This window comes from Rhinatrema bivittatum, chromosome 3 (assembly GCF_901001135.1).
Source record: "Rhinatrema bivittatum chromosome 3, aRhiBiv1.1, whole genome shotgun sequence".
In the NCBI taxonomy this organism is placed as follows: domain Eukaryota; kingdom Metazoa; phylum Chordata; class Amphibia; order Gymnophiona; family Rhinatrematidae; genus Rhinatrema; species Rhinatrema bivittatum.
The window spans coordinates 357,845,287-357,860,201 of record NC_042617.1 but is presented as its reverse complement, the minus strand read 5'-3'; the positions used below and the strand labels follow the sequence as shown (position 1 = coordinate 357,860,201).

Below are 14,915 nucleotides of genomic sequence, written 5' to 3'. Positions count from 1 at the left end.
GGGCGGTCCAGCTGACACTGGACAGACTGTGGGAGATAGGCGCCATTGTGTCCGTGCCCTCCGGAGAGGTGGGCTTGGGTCACTATTCTATCTACTTCGTCGTACCGAAGAAAGACGGTTCCTTCCGCCCCATACTGGACTTAAAGGAAGTCAACAAATCTCTCCGAGTGACCAGGTTCCGCATGGAAACGCTGCGTTCAGTGATCGCGGCGGTGCATCGAGGGGAGTTCCTGGCCTCCTTGGACCTGATGGAGGCCTATCTGCACATCCCCATCCGGCGGGAGCATCATCGACTTCTACGTTTCAAGATCCTGGACCAGCATTTCCAGTTTGTGGCGCTTCCGTTCGGATTGGCAACGGCCCCGCGCACCTTCACCAAGATAATGGTTGTCGTGGCGGCTGCCCTTCGGAAGGAGGGTGTTCTAGTCCACCCCTATCTGGACGATTGGCTCATCAGAGCGAAGTCTTTTCGGCATGGACAGGCTGCTGTGGCCAGGGTGATAGAGTTTCTGCAGTCCCTGGGATGGGTGGTCAACTTCTCCAAGAGCTCCCTCATGCCCTCGCAGCGCTTGGACTTCTTGGGGGCGACCTTCGACACCCGTCTGGGAGCGGTCTTCCTACGCCAGGACAAGGCGCAAGCCCTGCGGGAGCACATACAGCGGTTTTCTGCGTTACCAGCTCCCACCTCCTGGGACTATCTGCAGCTCCTGGGGGTCATGGGTTCCACCATCGACATGGTCCCTTGGGCTTTTGCGCATCTCCGACCTCTGCAACGAGCGCTCCTCTCCCGTTGGAAACCTCTTTCGCAGGACTACCAGGTGATCCTTCCACTGCCCCAGGTAGCCAGGAGCAGCCTGGCTTGGTGGATGGTCCCGGAGCATCTGGCTCGCGGCGTCTCCCTCGATCTGCCAAATTGGGTAGTGGTAACCACCGACGCCAGTCTCACAGGCTGGGGAGCAGTCTGCGACCGCAGCGCCACACAAGGGACGTGGTCCGCGGAAGAGGTGAAGTGGTCCATCAATCGTCTGGAGACCAGAGCGGTCAGGCTGGCGCTCCTCCACTTCCTTCGGAATCGGGAAGTCAGAATCTTATCGGACAACGCGACGACGGTGGCCTACATCAATCGACAGGGCGGCACTCGAAGCCCGCAGGTCGCGATCGAGGCCGCAATGCTGATGCAGTGGGCGGAGAGGCACCTGGCCCGTCTGGCGGCCTCGCACATCGCGGGCGTGGACAACGTCCAGGCGGATTTCCTCAGCCGTCAGCTACTGGACCCCGGAGAGTGGTCCCTCTCCGACGAGGCCATGCAGTTGCTCGTACGGAGGTGGGGATCCCCCCACCTGGATCTCATGGCGACTGCACAAAATGCCAAGGCCCCTCGTTTCTTCAGCCGCCGGAGAGAGCGGGGGGCGGAGGGCGTCGATGCTCTCGCGCTCCCGTGGCCGGCCGACCTGCTCCTCTACACGTTCCCCCCGTGGCCGCTGGTGGGAAGACTACTCCGCCGGATAGAGGCTCATCAGGGGACTGTAATCTTCGTCGCGCCAGAGTGGCCAAGACGTCCTTGGTTCGCGGACCTCCTCCTCCTGGTGATAGACGGTCCCATCCGGCTGGGCCATCTTCCCCGACTCCTCCACCAGGGACCGGTATTTTTCGACCAGGCAGAACTCTTCTGTCTTGCGGCCTGGCTTTTGAGAGGCGCCGCCTCCGGCGACGGGGCTATCCGGAGGCGGTAGTGTCAACGCTGCTGCGTTCTAGGAAAGCTTCCACGTCAGTAGCCTATGTGCGGGTCTGGAAGGTGTTCGAGCAGTGGTGTACCGGCCTGAACACAAGACCCACGGAGGCGTCGGTTCCCCAGATCCTCCAGTTCCTACAAGCGGGACTGGACAAGGGGCTCGCTTACAACTCCCTCCGGGTTCAAGTGGCCGCCCTTGGCTCCCTTCTGCGTGACGGAGGTTCTCTGTTACAACATCCAGACATCGTCCGTTTTCTCAAGGGGGTCAAACATTTGCAACCGCCATTGCGGGACCCTTGTCCCTCCTGGAGTCTCAATCTGGTACTACGTTCCATGTCGGGACCTCCATTTGAACCGCTGAGGAATGCGACGATCAAGGATATCACTCTCAAGACTGTGTTCCTAGTGGCCATCTGCTCGGCGGATTTCGGAGCTCCAGGCTCTGTCGTGTAGAGAGCCCTATCTACGATTCTCCGATTCGGGAGTGTCTCTTCGTACTGTGCCCTCCTTCCTTCCGAAGGTGGTTTCTGCGTTCCATGTGAATCAGACGGTGGAACTGCCATCTTTCCCTTCATCTGAGCCAAGGTCTCTCCGTCTACTTGATGTGAAGCGCACTCTGCGCATCTACCTGGAGGCTACGAATGATTTCCGGACTTCGGATAATCTCTTCGTCCTTTGGTCCGGGCCCCGGAAGGGTTCTCAGGCCTCGAAGACGACCATCGCCAGATGGCTGAAGGCCGGTATTGCCGCTTCCTACATTGGGGTGGGGCGGTCCCCGCCGCCTGGCATTGTAGCGCATTCCATCCGGTCGCAGGCAGCCTCCTGGGCGGAGACCCGCTCGGTCTCTTCGCAGGAAATCTGTAGAGCGGCCACCTGGAAATCGTTGCACACGTTCTCAAGACACTATCGCCTACACCTCGCCTCGTCCGTCCATGGACATTTTGGCGAACAGGTTCTACGAGCGGGCCTCGCAGGACCCCACCCGGTCTAGGGAAGCTTGGGTACATCCCACGGTCTGGACTGATCCAGGTACGTACAGGGAAAAGAAAATTATTACTTACCTGCTAATTTTCGTTCCTGTAGTACCATGGATCAGTCCAGACGCCCACCGCACTTGGGTCTTCATCCTGCTCGGCTGTCTTTGGTGGCTGATTCGCCTCAGCTGTTATATGGTAGTGGTTTTTCTACTGTTTTTCTCTCACGTGTTCCCTGTTTTCACTGTTTTGTGCTTGTTTTCTTAGGGGTCAACAGGGGTCAACACGCGATGTGACCTCCCATCCGTTGGTGGGACGGTGCAGTTTCTCTAGTTACATTTTCAGCGGCTTATTGTTGCCGTCTTGTTTAAACTTGATCCAATTCAGGGGTTTCTGTTTCCTCAGGCTTTGATATTCTCGATACTGAACTCCTGCAGAGGGGGTAGTAGTACTTATGGTGACGCCCCCTCGAAGTTCTGGGCTGACTCCATCTGCTGGAATGGGGACATAACCCACGGTCTGGACTGATCCATGGTACTACAGGAACGAAAATTAGCAGGTAAGTAATAATTTTCTTATGTTTGCCAACCAGCAGACTGAGATCTAAAGGCTCGCTGATATCACTCCTTATATACATCTGTGCTAACAGCAGCCTGCAAGTATTTCTGTAACAAGCTGTGGACAAGCTCAATACAATCAGACAACAAACTACATTACCTGTTTTCAGATTGATCTTTTTCTCTTTCCTTTTTTAAACCAGTGGATTTCCAAAAGAAAAAAAGCAAACACAAGGAAGAGTTTCCATATGGGAAAAGAAATAACTCACCTGCAGCAAAGGAGACAGTCATTATTTCTCCTAATTCTGTTTACCTGCCTGCAAAAATAATCCTCTGTAAGGCATAAAAGGTATAAATACATCGAAATATACTGGCAGGATAGAGGGTCCTGGACTGTATTCAAGGAAAGGAAATTATATGAAAATTGGTTCTTACCTGCTAATGTTCGTTCCTGTAGTACCACGGATCAGTCCAGACTGCTGGGTTATGCCTCATTTCCAGCAGATGGAAACAGAGAAAAACTTGAAGGGCACCCCCTCTTAACATGGTGTGCCACCTGCATCCCTTCAGTATTAAGAATATCAAAGCAGAACAAAACAATATATCGATGGGTAGATCAAGCAAGCATAAAAATAATGCCAACCACAACTATATACACTGATGAATTTCTTCAGCCGAGACTTTCGGTGCCTGTAGCAGATTCTGCAAACATTCCTATGAAAAGAAAAGTAATCGAGCGGACTCTCAATAGAATAGACCCTTCTCAATGGGAGGGTGTCTGGACTGATCGGGGTACTATAGGAACAAAAATTAGCAGGTAAGAACCAATTTTCCTTTCCCTGTACGTACCCGGATCAGTCCAGACTGCTGGGATGTACCAAAGCTTCCCTAAGTAGGGTGGGACCTGGAGAGTCCAGCTCAGATGACCTTACTCCCAAAAATTCCAAAAACTGGAGCCTGAACATCCAGACGATAATGTCATGCAAAAGTGTGAAGAGATTTCCAAGTTGCCGCCCTGCAGATTTCCTGTGGTGATACAGACTGGCTCTCTGCTAAGGACGCCACTTGCGACCGGAGGGAATGCGCTTTGAGCCCTTTCGAAATGGGCTGCCCGCGGCAAATATAAGCGGAAGCGATTGCCTCTTTCAGCCAATGGGTATTTGTAGTCTTGGACGCTTTATGACCTTTGTTGGGGCTCCTCCACAGCACAAAAAGATGATCCAACACCCGAAAATCATTAGTGGCTTCAAGGTACCGCAAGAGCACCCGCTTGACATCAAGACGTCACAATTCTTTAGCGAGAGGATCCTCCAGATCTAAACCTGGAAAAGCCATAAGTTCCACAGACTGGTTTAGGTGGAAGGCTGAAACGACTTTTGGAAGAAAGGAAGGAACCGTTCGGAGCGATATCCCAGTATCAGAAAAATGTAGGAAAGGCTCCCGACAGGACAATGCTTGAATCTCCGAGACCCTTCTTGCAGAGCAGATTGCCATCAAAAAGACTGACTTGAGAGTTAAATCCTTTAAAGTTCCCTGCTTGAGGGGCTCGAAAGGAGGCTCACACAACACCCATAGAACCAGATTGAGACTCCAAGAAGGACAAACGGGACGGACTGGAGGGTTCAGGTGTTTCGCCCCCCTCAGAAAATGGACCACATCGGGATGAGCTGCCAAAGGGGCTCCTTCAATACTTCCTCTCAGACAGCCTAGGGCTGTGACCTGCACCCATATGGAACTAAAGGATAAACCCTTACTTAATCCTTTCTGCAGAAAGACCAGAAACTGAGCTACCAAAGCACGACGTGGGGAGATCCCTCGCTCGCAACACCAGGAATCAAAAACTTTCCAGACCCTCGCGTAGGTGAGGGAGGTAGAGGGCTTTCGCACCCACAGGATGGAGATGACCTCCTCCGGATAACCTTTCTTCCTCAATCTCCTCCTCTCAAAAGTCAGGCCGCTAGACAAACGTAATCTGCCTGTTCGAAAAATACCAGACCCTGCCGCAGGAGGTTTGCAAGATGTCCAAGGCAAAGAGGACAGTCCACTGCTAGATTGACCAGATCCACAAACCATGGTCTTCGGGGCCACTCTGGGGTGACTAGGATAACCGGTCCCGGGTGAACCGCTATCCTTCTGAGGACCTTGCCCACAAGAGGCCAGGGGGGAAACACGTAGAGCAGTATGTCGCGGGGCCATGGGAGGACTAGGGCATCTACTCCTTCCGCCCCATGTTCTTGCCTACGACTGAAGAAACATGGGGCCTTCACATTCTTCCTGGTCGCCATCAAGTCCAGATGTGGAGCACCCCAGCAGTGAGAGAGGAGCGCCATCGCTTCTTCGGACAACTCCCATTCTCTGGGGTCTATGCGCTGACGACTTAGGAAATCCGCTTGTAAGTTGACGACTCCGGTTATGTGGGAGGCTTGCAGCTGAGCCAGATGGTGCTGCACCAGATGGTGCTGCACCCAGGCCATCAATTTGTCTGCCTCAGAGGCCACCTGCTGACTCTTAGTTCCCCCCTGAAAATTGATGTAAGCCACTGTCGTTGCATTGTTGTACAGGACTCGCACTGCACAATGGGACCAGTGGGAGAAATCTCCGCAACGTCAAGCGCACCACTCATTTCCAGGTGATTGATGGACCATTTTTCATGATCCTGTGACCACTGACCCTGAGCCGACAGACTGACAAACGGCCCCCCATCCGGAGAGACTGGCGTCCATGATGATGATCACCCACTGAGGAATCTCAAGAGCCATTCCTTGCTGTAGGTTGTCGAGGACCAGTCACCAATGTAGGCTGGCTATGGTGAACTCCAGGAGTGGCAGAGGGATATGGAACTCCTCTGAAATCGGTTGCCAGCGGGAAAGCAAAGCTCTCTGTAATGGCCACATATGAGCAAACGCCCCAAGGTACCAATTCCAGAGTTGACGCCATAGAACCAAATACCTGCAGAAAATCCCAGACCCTGGGAACTGCCAGAGACAGCAGATGCTGAACCTGAGACCTCAGCTTGACAGTGCGCTCTTCCATGAGAAAGACCTTGCCGACCCGAGTACTGAAGCACACTCCCAAAAATTCCAGAACCTGGGAAGACACCAGGTTTCTCTTGGTATAGTTAACAACCCAACCGAGGGAGCGGAGAAGATGCAGCACTTTTTGGACTGCCAGGCGGCAGAGGTGTTCCGACTTCGCCCGAATGAGCCAGTTCAGATATGGGTGAACCAGAACCCCTCCTGCCGGAGGGCAGACGCCACCACGACCATAACCTTGGTGAAGGTACGGGGAGTGGTCGCCAAACCGAATGGGAAGGCTCGGAATTGGTAATGATTCCCGAGGATCATGAATCGCAGGAACCTCTGATGATCCCTGCATATCGGAATATGAAGATCCGCCTCTGTCAGATCCAGGGAAGCAAAACATTCTCCGCTGCACACCGTGGCGATGACAAAGCGCAGAGTCTCCATGCGAAAATGCGGAATTCTGAGGGCTTTGACCACCTTCTTCAGGTCCAGAATATGACGAACGACCCCTCCTTCTTGGGGACCAGAAAATAGATGACGTATAGGCCGGTTTCACACTCGTCTGGAGGAACAGGCAGGATGGCTCCAAGATCTTCCAGCCTGCGGAGGGTCCGATGTACAGCTTTGTCTCTTCTCTGGGGAACCACAGGGAGAAACCAAGAACGGTCTTGAAGAGGACGAGCAAACTCTAAAGCGTAACAGTGTTCTATGATGCTTAGAACACACTGATCAGACGTGATCTTGACCCATTCCTCGTAAAAGCAGGGAGAGCCGACCCCCTACCCTTGGAACTGAGGAGTGGGCCGGCGCTCTCTCATTGTGCAGACTTGGGTCCCGAAGATCCTTAGGAGATCTCATTCCGGGAGGATCTGCAGCCGCAAAAGGAGTGAGCCCAAGCTCACAATCTTGCAGAAGGATGTCTCTGACCTACAGGGGCAGGCCTATTCTGACGAAAATGGTGCTGCCCCCAAAAACGAGCACGAGGGGGAACGAAATTCCTGGATCCCTTGGGCCTGTCATCTGGGAACTTGTTTTCCCCCCAAGGACTTGATCAACTGTTCAAGATCTTCCCCAAATAAGTACTTACCCTTGAAGGGGAGTGTCCCCAACTGCGACTTTGAAGAGGAATCAGCTGACTAATTGCAGAGCCAGAGCAGCCTCCTAGCCAAGACTGCTGATACCATAGTCTGGGAGGAGACCCGGAGGTGGTCATAAAGGGATCAGCGCCATACATCACCGCGGCCTCCAGATGTTCTGCCTGCTCCGCTTCTGGAGGAGAAAGATCCCTAGCACTGAGGAGTTGCTGAACCCACTTCAGGCTCGCTCGCTACATGAGACTGCTACACACAGCCGCCCTGACCCCAAGGGCTGAAACCTCAAAAATCCTCTTGAGGTGAACTTCAGGCTTCCGGTTGTGCATATCCTTAAGAGCCGCCCTCCTGCGACTGGGATAGTCGTCCTCTTGGTGACTGCCAACACTGAAGCATCAATCTTCGAAACTTTGAGTAGCTCCAAGGAATCTTCAGGCAACGGATAAAGCTTATCCATCACCCGCGGGAACGAGGCTGGCCGACAGACGAGAAACTGGCTGATGACCCGCGCCTCGGGATCCAGCCACTGTCCTTCCTACGACCGCTGAAGGATCCTCCCCCCGGGGAGGCAGCTTGAACAGAGGCTCTCTCGGGAGAGCCGGGATGCCGGCTCCCCGCAGGCCTGACATCGCTTCTTATGCGGTATAGCGGGAGGGAGGCACGAATCAGAAGAAAATCGCTGCACAGACCTGGGAGAAAAAAGCGGCAGAGAAAAAAAAAAAGAGAAGCAATAGTAAAATAAAATCAAAGGCCGCTGCCCGTAGTCCCTTATTTTTTTATTTAATTTTTTTAAATGGGCCCTCCAGAGGAATTATGGATCCCTAGGAAGACAGAGGGAGGAACCGGACCACCGGTACTCACCTCCAAGAAGCAGTCTCCTATTGGGTCAACAGGCTACTAGACCTACAACCAGGGGGGATGGTCCTTTTGGAACCTCCACACCCCCTGGAAGGAACAGCAGTTTTTAACTTTTTTTTTTTTTTAAACTAAATTAGATATTTCAAAAAACTTACTTGATCTAGCATAGGACAAAGGGAAACCCCCCCCCTTTTTTTTTTTTTTTTTTTTAAGTAGAGGACCACAGGTTGTATCACCTTCATTTGCTGGAGACAGAAAAATACTGAAGGGATGCAGGTGGCACACTGTGTTAAGAAGGGGTGCCCTTCAAGTTTTTCTCTGTCTCCATCTGCTGGAAAGGAGGCATAACCCAGCAGTCTGGACTGATTCGGGTACGTACAGAGAACAGGTAAGAACTAATTTCACCTCCTTCTTCATCCAGTCAAACCAGTCCAGACGAACGGGATGAACACAAGCAACTCCATAATAGGGCAGGATGCTGCCCAAGCCACTCATAAAACTACCAAGGTGAAGGAGACCTTCCTCTGTAGCCCCAACATCCAGCCAGTAATGATTAAAAAAGGTATGTAATGACTACCTAGACGCCGATTTACAACCTCCAAAGGAGAGAACTGCAACCTAGCCCACAAAGAAGCCTTCACCCTTTTGGAATAAGCCCATTCCTGTTTCAGTAATGGAGAGCCACAATCCATATAAGCTGCTGTAATGGAGAAATTACTTATCTGATCATTTGTTTTCCTTAGTGTAGACAAATGGACTCAGGACCAAGGGGTTATGTGCTCCCCTGCTAGCAGATGGAGACAGAGTCAGGTTTCAAAGCTGACTTCATCCTAGATATACCCCTCTGCAGTAACCTCAGCCATTCAGTATTCTCTTCAAAAAGCAGCCATTGTGGACATATTACTGAAGAACTTTATTAGAATTTGGATACAACTTGAATAAAAACTTGATCAAAAACTAGAGACCACAACTGTACTCAACCAACAAATGCTGAATCTCAGTAATAGTATAGATGCCCTGAACTAGGAGTAGGGCAATGGCTTACCCCTTAATCACATGGAATAGAGGTCTGCCTCATGGGCGATTCCTTGGTGCTTCGCCTGGGCAGCCGTGGGCGGGATGCTGAGTCCATCTGTCTACACTAAGGAAAATGAAATAATCAGTTAAGTAATTTCTCTATTTCCTAGCGTGTAGCCAGATGGACTCAGGACCAATGGGATATACAAAAGCTACTCCCAAACGGGGCAGGAGGCTGCTCGCGGTCCAGTTAGCATCACCTTTGCAAAGACTGCATCCTCTCGGGCCTGGACATCCAGGCAGTAGAACCTGGAGAAGGTGTGTAAGGAGGACCACTTCGCTGCTTAACAGATGTTGGCGGGGGACAGTAGTTTAGCTTCCACCTAGGATACTGCCTGGGCCCTGGTAGAATGAGCTTTGACTTGTAGAGGTAGAGGCTTCCCTGCCTCTATGTAAGCTGCGCTGATTACTTCCTTGATCCAGCGAGCTATGGTAGCTCGCGAAGCACTTCGCCCTATTTCTTTCTCCCGTGAAGAATGAACTAGCAACCAGTATTGTGTGCTGGTTCTGAATGTTCCAGATACCGCTCTAAAAGTCTACCGACATTTAGATGGCGAAGGAGGCGGTAGTCTTCAGTGTCCTTGTGTCTATCTGGGGATGGTAAAGAGATGGATTGGTTCAGGTGAAATGCAGACATTCCTTTGGTAAGAAGGCAGGGACGGTGCGAAGTTGTACTGTTCCTGGAGTAAATCGAAGGAACAGTTCCCAACAAGAAAGCGCCTGTAGTTCAGAGATGTGAAGAGCCGAGCATATCTACACCAAGAATACAGTCTTTAGTGTTAATAGGCGAAGTGACAGACTGCACAGGGGTCTGAAGGAAGGCCCTGCCAGAAATTCCAACACTAGATTGAAGTTCTATAGGGGGACCGGCAACTTTACGGATGGTCGGAGATATTTAAACCCTTTTAGGAAATGAGCCAAGTCTTCATGCGCCAAGAGATGGGTTCCGCTCACCTTGGCCCTGAAGCAGAAGAGGGCTGACACCTGGACCTTCAGGGACAATCCTTTGTTCAGGCTGTCCTGTAAAAATTCCAGGATCATGGTGATTCTGGTTGTTTTCAGGGGCACCCCACGCTCCCTGCAGCAGGCCTCAAATATTCTCCAAATCTGTATGTACATCAGTAACATTGAAAACTTCCACGTGCAATGTGGCAATTACGTCTGACTAGCTGTGCTTCATCAGGTGAGCCCTCTCAAAGACCAGACCATAAGAGAGAATCGAGCTGGATCTTCGTGAAGAATCGGGCCTTGCTGGAGAAGATCTCTGTGTGGGGGAAGGCAAAGGGGACTCTCTACGAGAAGCCTCTGCATGTCTGCATACCACGGGCACCTGGGCCCAAACACTAGGAAGAACCCATGTTACTGATGCAATTAATAGCAGTGGCTATTCCCTAAGTAAAATTAATAGCCATTAATGGACTTCTCCTCCAAGAACTTATCCAAACCTTTTTTGAACCCAGCTACACTAACTGCACTAACCACATCCTCTGGCAACAAATTCCAGAGCTTTATTGTGCGTTGAGTGAAAAAGAATTTTCTCCGATTAGTCTTAAATGTGCTACTTGCTAACTTCATGGAATGCCCCCTAGTCCTTCTATTATTCGACAGTGTAAATAACCAATTAACATCTACTCGTTCAAGACCTCTCATGATCTTAAAGACCTCTATCATATCCCCCCTCAGCCGTCTCTTCTCCAAGCTGAACAGCCCTAACCTCTTCAGCCTTTCTTCATAGGGGAGCTGTTCCATCCCCTTTATCATTTTGGTTGCCCTTCTCGGTACCTTCTCCATCGCAACTATATCTTTTTTGAGATGCGGTGACCAGAACTGTACACAGTATTCAAAGTGTGGTCTCACCATGGAGCAATATCTCCCAACTTATCTCCTATTGGGCCCTTCCATCTTCCTATCATACTGAACAGCACCAGAGGTGTCTCCTGACTGATCCTGGCAGAGAGGTGTCTCCTGCTCAACATGGTCCATGGTATAAGGGCAGCTTCACTTTGCCCAACTGTTCCTACTTGGCTGGGGTCTCAGCAGCAATGGTTCTCAGCAACTGCTCTCTCAGGTGGTGGAAATCTGTGCAGATGGCAGAGAGAGTCAGTAGATCATCAGCATAGAGAGACAGTGAGAGCTCGCACTCCAAGGCGCCCCCCCCCCCCCCCCCCGTTTAGAAAGGAAGTGCATGGAGTAGGAGGAGGAAGAGCTGAGAAAATCAGAAGTGCATATTCTTGCAGTGCTACTGTGCTGCCAGCCTGTGGGTTTTCTGCAGTGCTGACTTTAGAGGTACAGGCCAGAGCTTGGACTACTGCACCAGAACGCTGAGAAATTACTCTCTCCCCATCCCTTTTTCCCTCTGTGAAATTAAGAATTTGGTGCTTCAGTACCTGAGTGGTAGGATCTACCAGAAACTGATGAGCAGTGTGAATAGTAGAGTCCCTGCTTCTCTCGGGCTTTTCATCATCAGATGCCTGATTGGATTGTTCTCTCCTGGTGTCACTGTCATCTTCCAATTTGATGGCCGGGATCTCCAGTTCAGTCTCATGTCCTACCATCATTCAACACAAGCGCACTTAATATTGGGCATTGTTGGTAAAATCATTCTACCAGTACAACTTCTATAATCTAGTTGTTTCCTAGCTCATTAAATCTGTGAACATTGCTAACTACTTACAAGATAAACTGTCATGAAGGGGGGAGGCAACTGCAGAACAGTAAATGAAAACTCATGTTCAGGCAATGCAGGAAAATGGATTATGTACAGAATACTAAGACAAGTGCCACATATATTTATACTTGCCTGCTTTTATCAAGTTAATGAGCCTCTCCCAGCCCTTACTTTCCATCTCCTTCCTTGTGCCCCCAAGCTGCAGTGCAGTCTGCTGATTTATCATTAGTTATACTGCAACACAGGAAAAGCAGACTGGCACTGGAGTCTGGTGGCTATACTACAGCATGGCTGAGGGCGATGAACTCAGAGGGAGCATGCTCACTAACGCTGTGGTGCCCTCCGCTGCTGGCAAGATGGAATTGACAGATTAATTTAGGAAGTGGGACTCCTCCCTGCCAAGTGAGAGCCCTGCGCTGATGCACATGGGAAAATTGATTCTTACCTGCTAATTTTCGTTCCTGTAGTACCACGGATCAGTCCAGACTGCTGGGTTCTGCCTCTTTCCAGCAGATGGAAACAGAGAAAAACTTGAAGAGCACCCCCTCTTAACCTGGTGTGCCACCTGCATCTCTTCAGTATGAACATTATTCAAAGCAGAAAACAAGAATTACAGCAGATCAAGCAAAGGACAAAACAGTGAACTGTCAAAATAAACAGGAATTGGTGAAAAAAATGCCAAACCCAGAATAAGAAAAAACCTGTAGCCTTCTTCAGCAAAAAAAACGATCAGCATGGACTCAAGAAAAAATTGAGTGAAAATCCCCCCATAAAAGGAGGACGTCTGGATTGATCCGTGGTACTACAGGAACAAAAATTAGCAGGTAAGAACTAATTTTCCTTTCCCTGTACGTACCCAGATCAGTCTAGACTGCTGGGATGTACCAAAGGTTCCCTATGTAGGATGGGATGTTGAGAATTCCGCTAGAATGACACTGCTCCCGAAGTTGCTGACATCTGGAGCCTGGACGTCCAAACTGTAGTGTCGAGCAAAAGTGTGTAGAGTCTTCCAGGTCGCCGCCCTGCAGATCTCTTGTGGCGAGACCAACTGGCACTTGGCCCATGAAGCAGCTTGAGACCGTATCGAGTGCGCTTTCAACCCATCAGGAATAGGGCGGCCGTGACAAATCTAAGCAGAAGAAAGCAGAGTTTCTTACCTGTAACAGGTGTTCGTATTTGGGTGACGTCACTGGACGGAGCGCTATCACAGAAAACTTTTGTCAACTTTTCTAGAACTTCTGACTGGCACACTGAGCATGTCCAGCAAGCCATAATACCTGTAGCCACAGGGGTTTCCCCTTCAGTCTCGTTTGTAGGAAAAGGTGCGAGCGAAAAAATAAAATAATAAAACGTTTCGGACCCAACTCTGCGGGGGGCGGGTGGGTTTCATGAGGACTACCATCCTGCTGTCCTGGGAGAACACCTGTTACAGGTAAGCAACTCTGCTTTCTCCCAGGACAAGCAGGATGGTAGTCCTCACATGTGGATGATTAGCAAGCTACAGGCTGACTTTTTTTTGACCAACAGCTTACAACTTGTGCAACAGGCACAACAACTGGTGTACTATTGGAAAAAATGAGGCAGCCTGAAAATCACAGCAGGTGGATGTGGAAGGAGTTGGGATTATACTGGAAATAAGTTCTTCAAGACGGATTGGCCAAAGACAGTCTTGACGTCCTTCCTTGTCTAGGCAGTAATATGCTGCAAATGTGTGAAGAGAGTTCCAATGTTGCAGCTTTACAGATCTCAGCAATCTGTACTGAACGATAGTGTGCTACTGAGGTTGCCATGGCTCTTATTGCGTGCACCTTCACTTGTCCCTGGAGAGAAAGGCCTGCTTTGTCATAGCAGAATGCGATACAGTCTGCTAGCCAGTTGGAGATAGTTTGTTTGCCCACTACAACTCCTGGCTTGTTTTTATCAAAAGAAACAGAGTTGGGTGGATTTCCTATGGACTGCAATGCGGTCTATATAAAATGCAAGTGCACGTTTACAGTCCAAGGTGTGTAAAACTCTCTTGCCCTGGTGAGAGTGAGGCTTTGGGAAAAATGTGGGCAAGACTACAGACTGATTCAAGTGGAAGTCAGTAACCACCTTGGGAAGGAATTTATGGTGAGTATGTAGGACCACTTGGTCATGTAGGAACCTGGTATAGGGTGAGTATGTGACAAGTGCTTGTAACTCACTAACCCTTCGAGCAGATGTAATGGCTACTAGGAAGAGAACTTTCCATGTATGAAATTTAACATCGCAGGAGTGCAAAGGCTCAAACGGGGAGCGCATGAGCCTTGCAAGTACTACATTTAGGTCCCACTCATTGACTGGTGGCCGTAGAGGGGGCTTGAGTTGTAGTAGGCCCCTCAAACCTACTCACAAGGGGTTGTGCTGTTATTGGGGCATCCCCAATTCCTTTGTGGTACGCTGAGATGGCACTCAGGTGTTCCCTCACCGAGTAATTCTGGAGGCCAGAGTCTGAAAGGTGCCAGAGGTAGTCTAATAGAGATGGAGTGGGCCAGGAAAAAGGGCCTATACCTTTTTGTGTGCCCCAGTTGGTAAATCTATTCCACTTAGAACTATAGGATTTTCGTGTGGAAGGTTTTCGTGAAGCTACAAGCACTTGAGAGACATCAGTTGAAAGGTTGAGTGGTTGCAGGATAAAGCTTTCAACATCCAGGCTGTGAGGGATAGGGTCTGAAGGTTGGGATGGCGTAACATGCCGTGGTTCTGAGTTATGAGAGTGGGCGCTGTGCCCAGGCGAATGGGTTCTCTGATCGAGAGGTCGAGAAGCATGGGAAACCATACTTGTTGAGGTCAATATGGGTTTATGAGTATCATTGACCCTTTGTCCTGTTGCAGCTTCACGAGAATTTTGGCTATCAGCGGTATCGGGGGATACGTGTAAAGGAGGCCTGTGTTCCAGGGGCGAGCGAAGGCG

At 50.4% G+C, this 14,915-nt stretch overlaps 1 protein-coding gene across 2 annotated transcripts in view; it reads right to left on the bottom strand.

Annotated features, from left to right (window-relative positions):
* Positions 1-14,915, bottom strand: part of MDN1 (midasin AAA ATPase 1) — a 765,271-nt gene that overhangs the window by 23,066 nt on the left and 727,290 nt on the right. For both annotated transcript variants that reach the window (XM_029595415.1, XM_029595414.1), the window contains exon 94: positions 11,700-11,860. In XM_029595415.1, coding sequence (XP_029451275.1) covers positions 11,700-11,860 — 161 coding nt within the window. The remainder of the gene's footprint in view (positions 1-11,699; positions 11,861-14,915) is intronic.